Genomic DNA, 14458 nt, shown 5'->3' with positions numbered 1-14458 from the left:
GTCCTGCTGGCGGATGGATCGATTCCTTGGGCTTTTCCTTCCTGTGTGTTTTAGATGCCAAGTGGAAAGCGATAACTGGCCAAATTAAGAAAGCTGTGGAAGCCTATGAGCCGTGTGTAAAGGAAAATTGCAGCTGCCACCAAAGGTGAGAGACTGGTTTCCTTTCGACTGCGCCGGTCTCCCGGACATAGGAGGGAATACTTTCGGCAGCGCTGGTGGACTGGGAATTAGCTAGGGAATATTTGGGCCCAAAAGTGTCACATCTGCAGCTATCGGACACCGCTGGTCACACGCCTTGTTACCCTTTGCAACTGAACATACAGTGTGTTGGCATTTCAAATATGACCACGCAATAAATCATACACATAGCTGGTGACATTTGGCTAAACAACCCACTTCTGCCTTCTCACTCAGTAGGATTGAGGGGTGGGGGTTGATACCTTTAAGCAGTATTTTTGTTTAAAGGAAGAAAAGGAATTTAGGAGTTACCATATTCTTCTGCTTTTAGGATTAGGATTTCGGATGCAGAAACACAGATGCCCAACTTTAAGCCTCCTATTTAAAATTATCGGATGTGCTCACTCATTTTTGGTTTTGAGTGCTATATTGGCTTCTAAAATCCGATGAGTTATATTGAGCAACTGTTTGTACACTCTGTTTGGAGCTTTTGATCTTCATTGCTCTTGAAATATTGATGAGGGAAAGTCTCTTTTAGCTGAGCCTTCCAGTCTTTTTCCTAAATTCCAGTCCAGATACAGCCTAAAGACATATCCTAATATTTAAACATACACCCCACCAGATCCTGCCCGCCTTTGGGCAAAACACCTTCCCAAGTGGTTATGACCTCCAATGATACACTGGACATGATAGTAGTAACATGAAGTTAGGATGGCTGTGGATGTGCCATGGCACTGCAACTCTCATCCTGTTCTCAAGCTCATCCCGTTTGCATCCCTGCCAGACTGCTCATGCTGTTGTGGTCAGATCATCCACACGATGGCAATTCCTGACATAGTTTTACTGCTCTCTACCCGATTAGGAAATAGCAGAATTCTGGAGGTTGGAGGGGACCTCTCGAAATCATCAAGTCCAATCCCTCTGCTCAAATAGGGTTGCCAGGACTGCGTCCAGTCAGGTTTTGAATATCTCAACATTAATATGTCAAAGAAACTCCACAGCCCATCTGGGCGACCTGTACCAGTGTTTGACCACCCGCACAGTGGAATCACCCTGACAATGTTTTCTTAAACTGAAGCATTGATGCAATGTCTACCTAAAAGCAAAGGATGTTTCCTTGACTGTTACAATCAGACAGTGTTTATTACATGCTCCCAAGCAGTTAGATCAGAGGACCTTTACACTAAATTTATATAAATTGCATCCTCGTGCTGTGTGGTCTTAAATTTATTGGGTTTGTGTTTCCATACTGTGTTCCTGGAGCTCATTGTGATGTGCAGAAGTCACAGGACATGTACTGCATAGGCCTGTCCTCCTGGGCCAGCTGTCACTCACCCAGTGTTGCTGTGTGATGGTATTTCATGCAACCAGACTGTTACCTTCTTTTTTGATGTCTGCATAGCATGAAATTGTATGAGGAGTTTAGTCCTGGTGTGCCCCATCATTCGTGGAGGGCCAGAGCAAAAGGCTGAAGTGAGCTGAAGGCTTTTACCAAAACATGCCAGGGTATGTCAGGTACTTTGTGGGAGAGTAACTGGAGTTGTCCTGTGCTGGGCTTTGTGTTCAGGCAAACAGCATGTAGGTAAAAGTGTGAAGGTTGGACCTACAAGTCTCTGAGGAACTTCCAAGTGACTTAAAGTCTCCCAGCAGAGCTCCTGGAAGCTACATGGAGCTTGTTTAGCTAGAAGCCTGCTCTGCACACTGCAATAATTTAATGCACAGTATCCTCCCTGTGGTACATAATAATGGCTGATGGTTTTGTTTCAGTGTCTGGAAGCAGGACCTGGCTCCTTTCCGAGGTGGCATTTCCAAGGAGACAATGTCAGATGTGGTGAGCCGGAAGCTGGGGACACACTACCAAATAATTAAAAACAAACTGTACCGTGAGCAGGACTGCATGTTCCCTGCAAGGTAAGAGCTGTGCAGATCTCCTCTCCCTAGCTGGGATAGAAGAGTACTTCCAACGCTACCAAGCTGGAATTCATTGTCCAATGGTATTTCAGAGGTCTGAATCAGAGCAGGGGCCTAGAAAGTAAACTATTAGGCTTAAATGTATCAGTAGGAAAGTGTCACTGTTGCACTTCAGTGTACAAAGGGTCCGTTGGTTGTGGGATCCCAGAGAAAGCTCAGATCAGGCCAGATTAATAGGCTGTGTTGCTTCATTGGTGTCCATACTGCAGTGGGACTTGGAGGCTGCTCCCAGTTTGCATCATGGTATGGCTTAGGCTCACCATCTCTTCTGCCTCTGTGCAGAGAAAGGCCTGCAAGAGACTGCAGGGTTCCGATGCCTTCTTATAGCTCTTTTGGCACGTGTCATTTCTCCACAGATGCAGTGGGGTTGAGCACTTCATTCTGGGGATCATCCACCGCCTCCCTGACATGGAAATGGTGATCAATGTGCGAGACTACCCCCAGGTTCCCAAGTGGATGAAACCCATTATCCCAGTCTTCTCCTTCAGTAAGGTACACACACCTTAAAAAGCTGAGCATTTCCAAGATGTGCATGTCCCTCTTTCTCTTGGGAACGTATTTTTGAGGAAGGTTTTCTGTGCATCAAAATTGCTTGCTCCTTGTTGCCCTTTGTTTCCTTTCGCTTCCAGTTTTCTGGCAGACAGACTTGCAGATCGATTAGATAGAGCAGCTTTTCCCTTCATTAGCTCCTCTTCCAGGTCAAAAAGTGTACCTCTGCCGCAGTGGAATGATGCACAGCTGGATGGGATATGTGCCAGCCTTGCTGTCATTTGCTGCAATACCTCTGGTAAAATTGTAGCCGTAGTTTATCAGTAATATTAAGGATTTTTGATCATGTCCGTTGTCATACAGTAATCTCATTTAATGTGAATATTTTAGTCCTGTTTTTGTGGTACCACAGATGAGTGTTTCTGACTTTCTTTTCTATAATATTGTCATCTTCTATGAACCCTTTTCCCTTGGATTCCGTTTTCCACCTGCAAATGTGCACACACACACAGAGGCACATGCATGCATGGAGACCATTGCTCTTTGTTTCTCTGTTCCCAGACTCAAGAACCCTCCTGCATGTTTTCCTGCCTCTCAGACTCTTAAACCTGACTGTAGCATAGTGTCTCATCCTTTCCAGCAAATTATTCTAACACCTCAACCTTTGGCTAATCTTGCTTTGCCCAAATCCTCCACTTTCACAGCCTAACCCTGATTCTGCCCTTGGTTGAAGTCCAGCAGACAGTAAGATGCAAAGAGAAGCAAAACCTTATTTGGTCTTTCTAGTTCAAACCCAGCTGTTTCTGCTGACTTGCAGCATCTTACTCTGAACCTAGGTCTTCAGCTCATGCAATCTGAACCATAATATGATCCATAACTATTGCCTGCTCCCTGGAGATCCTAAAATTCTCTCTAGATTTTCAGTACAGCCAATAACCATGTTTGCTGCTCGATGCAGTAGTAAAGCCAAGCTGTCTTTCCCCTTGACCATTGCACAACCTTAACTCTAGCCAGCAGAACCCAAGATTTTCCAAAGCAGGTTGCAGGAGTTTAATCTTTGCATCTGTGTTCATCATTCTGCTCCTGGGTGCCCTGCAAGACCCCGCAAGAAACGGAGCTCTACACTCACTGTTGTCCAGTATCTGAACTGTAACCTCAACCCTCTCTCAATTGAAACCCAGTGGTGCAGGCACAGCTCACATTTCACCAGCCAGTGTCAGGAAAACTTCAGGGTTCTGGTCCCATGGGCTTTCTAAGGCTGAAAGCATAAGGAATTGAATGATTGTCCTATTCTGCATCTCAGAAGGTGACCGTGGGGCAGTGGTGGAGCTGATGTGGTTTGTTACTAGTGCCTGTTTGTAGCAGGACTGAGAAGGAGCAGATAAAGAAGCAGACACTCACTCAAGTTGGAAGGGACCTCAGAAGGTCACCCAGTTCAGCACCTTGCTCAGAGCAGGACCAGCTCTGGGCTGCATCCTGCCCAGGTCTGAGCATCCTCGAGGACAGCATGTCCACAGACAGAATTTGACCTCTGTCAGAATGAAAACATATTTCCCACTATCTAACTGGAATTTCTCTTCTTGTAATCAAAGCCTATCACCACTCAGTCTGGCTCTGCACTTCAGAAAAGAGTGTGCCTCCACCTGAACTCTCCTAGTAGGCAGTAGGAGATGGCATTTACATTCCCCTAAGCCTCTTCTTCCCATGCATGGACAAACCCATTCCTCAGCCCCTGTTCATAAGTCATGTGCACTAACCTCCTGACTACTTTGGTGGCCTTGGACTCTGCAGTATCTCCAGGTGGCAGATAGATGGATAATTGTGTAGGAAGTTTATTACTAGTGCAAGAAAGTTGCCTATAGTCTGGTTTTATGGAAGGGTTTAGTCTTCCTTAAGTGCTGGTCTTCCCTCTGATAGTATGTGGGGATTTAAGCAACCAAACAGGAGTGAGGAACTGGAATTCTTACATGACCTGGATATTTATTACAGTGAATTGTTAAGTGATCTCTAGGAAGGCTGGAGTGAACTGAGGTGTTGGAAACCTTAATGTCAAAGTGTCTCTAAGTGCCTCTATCTCTGAGGAGGTAATAATGCCTCTTGACTTCTCATCAGAAGAAAACATTTGTAGCTACACATAGGCACAAGCCTATAGAAAGGTGAGTTGAGCTCAGGTCTTTTGCTCTTTACTAATCAGCTGCATCATGGATTTCTTTTGCTATTTTCTACATGAAAGTCCTGTGTCATCACAAAGCAAGACAAGGCCTTTTAAAAATCATTGAAGCATTTCAGTATCAAGCTGTCTTCATGTGAACCCTGCCCAGGGAGGCTGTGGAGTCTCCCTCTCAGGAGACATTCCAAACCCACCTGGACATGTTTCTGCGTCACCTGCTCTAGGTGACCCTGCCTTGGCAGGGGGGTTGGACTGGATGACCTCCAGAGGTCCCTTCCAACCCTACTAATTCTGTGATTCTGTGGTTCTGTAACCCCAGCAAATGGTGACTGCAAAGCTCTTGTGGCCTCTTACGGAAGCGTAATGGAGAAAGCCAGCAGAGCTCCCAGGAGGCATGCTTGTTACTGGTGGGCTCAATCAGTACACCAAAGTAGATATTACTCTCATTCTTGCATTACTCTCCTTTTTCTCAAGACATCTGAATACAATGATATCATGTATCCTGCCTGGACATTTTGGGAAGGAGGACCAGCTGTTTGGCCGATTTACCCAACAGGGTTAGGGCGCTGGGACCTCATGAGAGAGGACCTCAGAAGGTATGTTTTGGAAATGGTTATGTGTGGGGGGAGGTTTCATGGAAGACAAAGATCCATCTTGCACTGGGCAGCACTGGGCCGGTGTTGATGTCTAGGACCATAGATCTGTTGGCCTGTGATCTGTCCTGCTGCCTCACATTAACTACCTACAGCTTAACTGCTGTATGGGAATTCTCCATGGAAACCTTGGATGATGTAACTGGAAGTTATAATTAGCTCCTCTGTTTGCAACCCTTTAGTAAGGAATGCAGAGGACAAACTATGCACATCCTTCTTCATGCTGTCAGGGCCAGATTACTATCGGGTTTGGGGAGAGCAGGTTTGTCAATAAAGTAGCAGTTATCTTTTGCCTGCAGAAATCTCCCCTGACATACAGAAATATTTTTCTTTCTTTTCAACTACTTCTCTAGGAGCTGTGTTTTTTTCAGTGCAGGGATGATCCAGGATGTTTGTATAAGCTTCTGGAAGGCTAAAGGAAAGCCTTCTTTAGATCTGCTTTTACTTGAGTGTCGTTGTGCAATAAGAAAACCTGGAATTATTCTTAAGAATCAAGAGTCACTACTGGGCTAAGACAGAAGATGTTTCTGGCTGGGAGTCTTCCTTTTGGCAGGATCTTTTGACTTATTAGCAGAGTAAGGGGCTGCTTCCCATGGAGAGTGACAAACCAAGTGTGCAACAGTGAGTGAACATAGAAACAAAATAGCAAAAACCACTTCTATGTAACTGACTTGACATCCGAACGCAAGGTTTTTTTTTTCCCTTTTCAAAATCTGAAGATCTACGTGACTATTCTTAGCTAAAGCTTAATGTGTTGTAGTGTAACCGAGGTCCAAAGCAGTTACTCATCCTTGTGTTTTCACTTGTGTCACTGGGTTAAAAGGAGATGCAAAGCTTGACCTGCATAGATAGAGCAGCTTGGGGGTCAGGACCTGCATGTTCCACCAGGTGCAGTAGAAAAGTATGGCAGAGTTCCCCTGAGAGGGGGTGAGGCAGGTGACTGCACTGACAGAAAAAAACCCAGGTGAACAGCTATTTTGGAGGACTTGATTAGGTTTAAAATGAAAGTGATTGTGAAAAACAATGAACTCCTGTGTTTTAAGTGCAAAACTCTAGGTGGGTTTTTTGTTTCTTGATTGGTAGTTTTGTTTTGTAGTGGGAAATGACTGATTAGAAACTCTCCAGTGGTTTTTCACTATCCATATTCAGTGAAGTACAGCAAAATAAAGCCACAGTGCAAACAGTGGATTCAAATCTTAGGTAAACTTTTCATACCTTTCAAGGTTTGGTGGGGGGTTGTGTGTGTCATACATTGTTTTGAGTGAAAGGTGTTCTGGAAAGTAGCCTATATCGTGTTGCCTTAAACACAACATTCACAGGAAAACCTGTTTCTTTGCACTTGGCTGAGGGGTTTTTTCTGCTATAATGAAGAAAGTGATTTCCATCAAAAATGAAGAATGGAAAGAGACATCATGCTGTGAAAGCTGATGAGAGTGCCGTTTCATGGTTATATTAAATCATTTATTGCCATGTATAAAAAATATTTTCAGATCTGCAGAAAAATGGCCATGGAAGAAAAAAATCTCTAAAGGATATTTCCGAGGATCCAGGTGAGCATATTTTCCTGCAACAGAAGATTCTACCAACATAGGCTGTGGCAGCTCTCTGTATGTAGAAATTTGCATGTCTCTAAGACCTAATCCCTAATTAAGTGTAACTCAGAGTGTGTTTTCCAAAAGTAAGGAAAGTGAGACATGTTGTACAGCATTGCACCATTAGTTATTCTCCATAAGAGTTGCCATTTGCAACTAGTTTATTATAATCACCTAATATTGGAAACAGAAGTTGTGATGGATTTGCCACATTATTTCTTAATGACTAAAACTGTCACCTCAGGAACCCGCTTGTTTTGTTCTGTGAAGGGAACCGCAGGGGCTTGATACAAATTTAAAGATTTAATATTGCTGTTCATGCTTCCTGACAATGTGAATGCTTTATGGGCTGTGCAAATGCTCCACACTGAATGAAAAGTGTTCTGGCCTTAAGTTACCTGAGTGGTGGGGGATAAGAGAAGGTTATTTTTGACCTCTCTCCAGTGACAGTTTGAAACAATGTTAAACCCCATACTTTGTTTCTTCCCTTTCCCCAATAGAGAAGGATTTGATGGCTTACCGGGTAGGCTCCGGAAGTGATGAGGAATGTGTCTCAGGGATGTCATAACCTTGTTTTAAAGTCCTGTCAGAGGGATCACTGCTGAAGATGCTGAGCAGCTCTTAACTCCCTGTGAATAAGGAGAGAGTTAAAGCATTTGGCACCCATCAGGATAAAGCCTGAAGGAAGCAGGATTTGTCCTGGGAATTGTTTAAATAATACTGTTAAATATATAGTAAGTCAAATAATTTTGGTAGCCATAACTCATACTCTTCTGTTAATATACCCTTGGACAGAAATACACTGTGGGACACACTTCATAATGTTTTGGGGACACAGAGGGAGGTCAGCCTCAGAAAGAAGCAGTGCCTGGAGTTGTGTAGTCTGTTAGCTGTGTTGAGTCATGTGGATTGGCAATTAGTGATAGCATTTCTTTTTCAGAACAAGCCCTGAGAGAGATCCCCTCATCCTGCTGTCCCGAGAAAACCCAGAACTTGTTGACGCTGAGTACACTAAAAACCAGGCTTGGAAGTCTGAAAAGGTGTGTGGGTGTTTGTCTGTCTTCTGAGTGTGAAGGCCAGAAAGGGTGGCATTGCAAGATGGCTTTGATGAGTGAGAAATAGCTTGTTGGAGAGTTGTGGGTGATCCTTTAGAGTGGGGGAGGTTTGTAGTTCCCTTGATGGCCGCACCTCTCTGACAGATGAAAGGAGGGAGTCTCTAGAGCCTGGCAGGCCAAACACTCTTCTTCCTTCTACGCTTTTTGTTCAAGGAAAGCAGAACACATAAGAAAATGAACCTCTGCCAATCTTCTCCTCTCCCACAACAACAAAATTGGCCAACCCTTCCCCTTCTATCTCTGAGCTGCCTCTGTGGTGTTGTCAGTCTTTAAACCTTTTTCTGTTTTCTCTATTTCTTGATCCTATTGTGGATAACTTTCTGATAACTGTTGCTGATAACTTTTTAGTTTCTTGCTTAGTCTACAGTCCAGCTCTCTCCAGACAGTCTTGGCTAATCTGGTTACACTTGGCTTCACACAGTCCATTGTCCCAAGCTGTTTTCCACTCTGTAGCTGCCAACAAAACATTATCATTTAATGTGTTTGTGCTGGCATTCACTTACAGGCAGTGTGTAATTTACTGAGCTTTTTTTCTTGTTTGAAGGGCTGGGAATTCTTTATAATCCTTCTAACAGCCCACCAGAGAAGGTTTTCTCAGAAGTGGGAATGGAAGGTTTTGACACATCACCTTTGTTTCTAACTAAGAAGGAAAACAAATTAAATCACAATTTGAAGCTTATGTTGTTGTTGGTTTTTTTTTTTTAAATTATCTTTGTTTTAAGGACACCTTAGGAAAGCCTCCTGCAAAGGAAATTCCACTGGTTGATCACTGCAAATACAAGTAAGAGTTTTGATTAGTAAAGCTGTGCAAGGGCTGTGGGTTATTCTTTCCTTGCATGGTGTAGGGTCTCATTTTATTTTAAGGTCTAATTCAACAACCAGCTCCAAGTAGATGTGAAAGCTTGTGGGCAGATATAAGACAGTTGAAAACTTGGGAGCTTAGCATGACAAGTGCTGCCACTGGGTGTATGTAGTAAAAGAGAGAACCTGAAATCTGATTCAGCAGACATAGTACTAATTCACACTTTTTATTTTGTTTGGGGGAATGTGGTTTTGATTTACAAAGGTTTTTAATCTTTAACTACTTTAGTGAGGGTTTTTTTGTGTAATACTCTCACAGGTTTCTGTGTACAATATAAACTCTTAGTGTGTATGCACTTGTGTGTCAGATGTTTTGCTTTTTCTTCTGCTAGTTGTGATTCTGCCAGCCAGAATCTGCTGATATAAGAGCTCAGTCATTTGGCTGAATCTGTGTTTTTGTGCAAATGTGATTGACTTGTCTCATTTTGTATTTCACTAGACTGTAGCCCAGATTTCTCCCTTCTGTTACTCATGCACTGCCCAACTCTGATGCTCCCCAGCCCATCATATGGTGTAGGCTGACATCCCCTCCCACACTTTTGTTGTAGCCCAGGGTGGTAGGGTCAACATGAACTTTTGTCTGCTCCCTTCAGCATAGGTGTTATAGCAGGCTGGCTTGGCTGGGGTCGTGGATGGTGGGAGCTGTGTCTGGAATTGGACAGAGGCATTTCCTTGCTTCCAGACCATGTTCTTGTTACATCTCTACATGTATTTGTTGAGTTCCTCATACAATGAGCTCCTTGTCCCTGCCTTGAGCTCCTAGGTAATACAATGGATGCAAAGTAATTTCAGATTTACTCCTTGTCATTTACTGCTGAGCTAAGTTTAGCTGTAATTCCCATCTTGCCCAAAATATATACAATATATAAGCTTCATCTCACCCAAAATAGCTTCATTAAAGGAACAACTCTCTTCCCCCAGCCCAAAATGTTTGACTTCAAAGATCAGTTATATGTACTGGGGAGGTTTACCTGTAGGAAAAACAACTTTCCATATAATAGGAGAAATGTGGGTTTGAAAAAGAAAACAAGTAAGCAAACAAACATCTCTCTGAGATACAGTTTGCTAAGAAAAATACCCCCTTGCCACAGTCAAGCCCACTTTACTAACTTGGCAGAAAATACTGAAAACAAAATTGTGGATTCTTTGTTATCTGCAGAGTTCATCTGTTGTGTGCCGGCCCATTTAACCTCCTAGGGTTGCATTCCCAAGTTAAAATGGAACAATTACATTCAGATTAAAGCAGAATCCTAGAGGAAAAAATAACCTGAGATAGATGTGGCAAAGCACAACAATGAACAGAAAAGCTTCACTGCAAGGCAAGAGAGAATTGGGAAAAATTTCCTTGTGGTTGACAGAGTCTTTGGGTGATCCCGTAGGGTCACGGGATCCATGTTGTGACCTTCCCTGCCTTGTTGGCAGTTGTCCATCAGGCCTCCTTCAGTTTGCCACAGGCAGGTGCCTTTATCACAGGTAAAGCCTCACACCTTGATTTTCTCACTGTGTTTTGACAGACAGCAGAAACTCACCTAGCACATCCATAACTTCAGCTCACCTTTCCCATGAGCAGCTTCAAATAAATGCGTTTCCTCTGTTTTAGCAACTGGTGTGCTGCTCAGTGTGAGGGAGGCCCCCAGCTGCTGCCTGTCAGGGAAGGTTCACTGCTGCCTGGAGACCAGCACAGCACATTTCCTCACACAAAATGTGTAATGAGGTCCCTCTCTTTGCTGATCCTTTTAAAGGTACCTGTTTAATTTCCGGGGAGTGGCAGCCAGTTTCCGCTTGAAACACCTTTTCTTGTGCGGCTCACTCGTCTTTCACGTCGGAGAAGAGTGGTTGGAGTTCTTCTACCCCCAGCTGAAGCCTTGGGTCCACTACATCCCGGTGCGGTCAGACCTCTCTGATGTCAGGTGTGAGGCCTGAGGCCCCTCCATGGAGCATTCCATACCATGGGAAAGCCTTTGGGAAGGTGGGATGGTTTGTGTTAGGCCATGAAGTGCCTCCTCTCTGAGGCATCAAGCAAAGACTCATGGTCTTCCCTCTTCATCACTGCCCCCAAAGAATCCTTTGCTCATATTACTTGGGGAGTACAGTTTCACTGGAGTGTGTAGGTCTGTCACTCTCAGAAATCAGCAGGCACTAGACACTGAAATTTGCAAGTGGGTAGCAGAGGTAAGGGGGAAGAAGGAGTTATCAGTGGGCCAAAAATGTGTTAGCGCCCAGATTTCTGCATGTTGTCCAGAACTGATGTGAAACAATCAAGAAGAGAAGTTTCTTCTGTGCTCTGAGGTAAGCAGCACCTTCACTCAGTTGTAGACTCTTAACCTCACCCTCCCCAACAATTTAGCTAAGGGATGATGTTCTCCACTGAGCCAATTGTTTCATAGCTTTTTTTTTTTTTGTGTCTTCATTTTAGGGAGCTCTTGCAGTTTGTAAAGGAGAATGATGCCATAGCACAAGAAATTGCAAAGAGGTATGTTCTTCCTGGCTATTAGGCAGTCTTCTTCCAAAACATTTTCTTACACTGCTTTTGAAGGAGTTGCCCAACAAAGACAACCTAGTATTAGTAGGGTGCAGTATAACTGATCTTCTGCAATAACAGCAGGAGGGCTGGAGCACTCATAACAAGCAGGGGGAAGCAGAGAACAGGATTCTGTGCTTAGCTCTTTGGTTCACATGTGACCCGTGTCAGGAGCCTCACGGAAAGCTGGCAGAGGTTGGGAGCTTTCGTCCCAGTATGAGGCGAGCTGGCTCCTGGGAGCTGTGTCTGCACTGTGAACATTATCTATCCACGCTGGCAGGGGCTGGCTTCTGAAGCAGCATGCATCAGTGCTGCTCTAGCTGTATGTGATAAGTGAAATCTGATATTTATTATCCCAGATAGCAAATACCATCTCGAGGACAGCACAAGCACTGCAACTGTCAGAGCTGTGAGCATGAATGAAAATTGTAAAATTAAAATCGACGGTACAGAGCAGCGTGTGTTGTTTCTCATTTGAAACAAGGAAGAGTGAAAGTTGATACACATCCAAACCAAAACTAATGACTCTTGTAGGAACTGGAAAACAGTCCTGACTGTGCCTTGTGTGTCTCTAGGGGACGTCAGTTCATCACTGAGCACTTGGAGATGGAGGACGTCTCCTGCTACTGGGAGCACCTGCTGTCTGAATATTCCCAAACCTTGACTTACAAAGTGAAAAGGAGGAAGAGCTACAGTGAGATCGCTTCTGAACGGCTGAAAACAGAACTGTAGAGACTTCTCTGTTTTTCTCTTCAGCTCAAACTGATCCCTGTGGACATCTGAAGATCAGTATTAACTTATTTCTTGCTCTCTCAGACTTATCTTGTGCTCTAGAGCTACAGAGAACAGCAGTAGACTGTCTTGGACATTGCTTCCAGGCAGTGGTGCTTGGTTTTACTGTCACCACAAGAATGTTAAGTAGCATGTTGGATTATGGCTATTTAATGGGGTGGTCAGTCACACCTAGAGGAGGGGTGTTAGCATTTAGGCCTTAGTTACTACCTGTCTCAGAATGATCCTAAATCCCATTCAGTCAATAAGAAACCTTGCTGTTCATTTTGCTGGACTTTTTACCAAAAGTCATGGCAAGGTGTGCAGACTGTGAGCTGCACTCAGCTGGCAGATAAATGCCCCTTTGTTTGGCAAATGTTTTCTCAGCTGGGTGATAGCACTTGGGATATTAGGTGTTCTCTGACAGAAGCAGTTACTGGGATTTGGGGGTAACCTTTCTGGATAGCTTAGAGTTTATGTTTATGTTGGGTTTTAGAGGTTGATGGTAAGGCTTTGACACGCCATTGAAAGGATAAATGATCCTTACAGAGTTACCCTACTTACCTCACAGGGGAGCAGCAGGTGGTGGTGATGTGACCATCATCAGTGGTGTGCTTGGCAACTGAGACAGAGGTGGTTCATCCTCCAACAGATGAGCTGGGTGCCTGCACAGCCCTGCACAACTGAGCCCCTGTTAATTATCTCTCACCAGCTGCCTGGCCAGACATCCTGGATCCTTAGGAACCCACAGAAAGTATTGGCAGAGGTAGATTCAGCACTCCTTTTTTCCAAAAGTGCAGAGTCTGCTCTGATCCCCTTCTATAATCTTGCCAGGATTATTTTGGGTTTTTTTAGTTCGAGGTTTTTTTGGGACTGGTAATACATCTGCTCACTTCAGTACTCATTTTTCTTCCCCACAGCTGTGCCACTTCTTTTCTCATCTCCTTCAGCCTGGTTGAGGGAATGTCTTCAGTCACACAGTAGTAGCTACTGCTCACATTACCCATTTTGAGGTGGTCACAGGCTGCTTGTGCTCTCTGTGTTTATGCCCACCACATCCTCTCAGCCCAGAAGGACTGCAATTCCTGAAATGCTCTGTGGCCCTTGAGGTGAGAGGCCAGGAGGGAGCAGCATCTTCTCTGGCACCCAGACAGGTGATCAGGAGAATGTGGGGTGGCAGGAGGGACACTGGAGCCTCCCAGGAGAGCCTCAAGGCTGAGGGAGCAGCACATGATAATGGAAGAGGATGATAGCAACAGCTCTCAGGCCTGTCTGCAGTCAGTGTGCATCAGGGAAGAAGAAAATTGCATGGAACAATAACATTAAGTGCACGTGTGCCCTCACAGAGGCCTGGACATGTGTTTAGTGGGACAGTGTGTTGGTTTTGGGACCAGTGCTGGGGTTATCCCACCCGGCAGAGGAAACAGAACGGGGCATTTATAGAGCCTGGTTTCCCAGGGAAACTGTGCCAGAATGGAAAGGGTTTTCTGGTTTTCTATTTTGAGTCAACAGAGAGACAGCACTCCCAAGAAACTGAACAGCTCTGTATGATATTTTTAAACCATTTGTAATGAAGTGCTTTTTTGGAATAAAACAAACAAAAATGAAGTTTTGCTGGGTGCATTGTTGCTTCATCAGAAGAGCAAGAAAAGGTCTGCAGAGCCCCTGCTGTTCTACCCATAGATCATGCGATGAGACTTGATTGTCGCAGCTCAGGTGGCCCTTGGCGACGTGATGGTCCGTCAGGAGTGGGGGAAGACTCCCGGGAGCCACCAAGTCCCATGGGAACTCCCAGGCACCTCCCCTGGTGGGGAGCTTTCAGTCCTTTGGTGAAAGGCCTCACAAATGAGTCTGGGGGCGCTTCGGCGGTCTTTGATGTTTTATGACGCCTTTTAATACACGACGGCTGCATCTGTGTCAGCGCAGTCGAGCCAGCAATGCCCCAGCAGACCTTCCCCCAGGGAGGGCAATGAGCACCATCAGAGGCACCATCTCGCCTCAAAGCCCGGAGGCTGGACCCCTCTGTCTTGTGCAAACCGGGCATCACAGCCCCCAAAACTCAGCTCCTTCCTCGGGCGGTGCGAACCTGGCTCTGCACAAATGGGGAAATGTTTGGAGTCATTAATCAGTAAGAGTTC

The 14458-nt window shown here is 44.8% G+C and overlaps 1 protein-coding gene across 1 annotated transcript; it reads left to right on the top strand.

The window, feature by feature from the left end:
- The first annotated feature begins 6 nt into the window (after positions 1-6).
- On the top strand, positions 7-13928 carry POGLUT1 (protein O-glucosyltransferase 1). Its single transcript, XM_017731480.1, has 10 exons — positions 7-145; positions 1945-2088; positions 2505-2640; positions 5282-5403; positions 6951-7010; positions 7993-8092; positions 8890-8948; positions 10771-10938; positions 11445-11501; positions 12125-13928. Exons 2-10 carry the CDS (start codon positions 1997-1999, stop codon positions 12279-12281), a joined length of 951 nt encoding a protein of 316 aa, XP_017586969.1. The 5' UTR covers positions 7-145; positions 1945-1996; the 3' UTR covers positions 12282-13928.
- Positions 13929-14458: the final 530 nt, after the last annotated feature.

The sequence above is a fragment of the Corvus brachyrhynchos genome, unplaced genomic scaffold (genome assembly GCF_000691975.1).
Source record: "Corvus brachyrhynchos isolate BGI_N302 unplaced genomic scaffold, ASM69197v1 scaffold152, whole genome shotgun sequence".
Classification (NCBI taxonomy): domain Eukaryota; kingdom Metazoa; phylum Chordata; class Aves; order Passeriformes; family Corvidae; genus Corvus; species Corvus brachyrhynchos.
The sequence above is the reverse complement of the archived record's forward strand: the minus strand, read 5'-3'. Positions and strand labels throughout refer to the sequence as shown.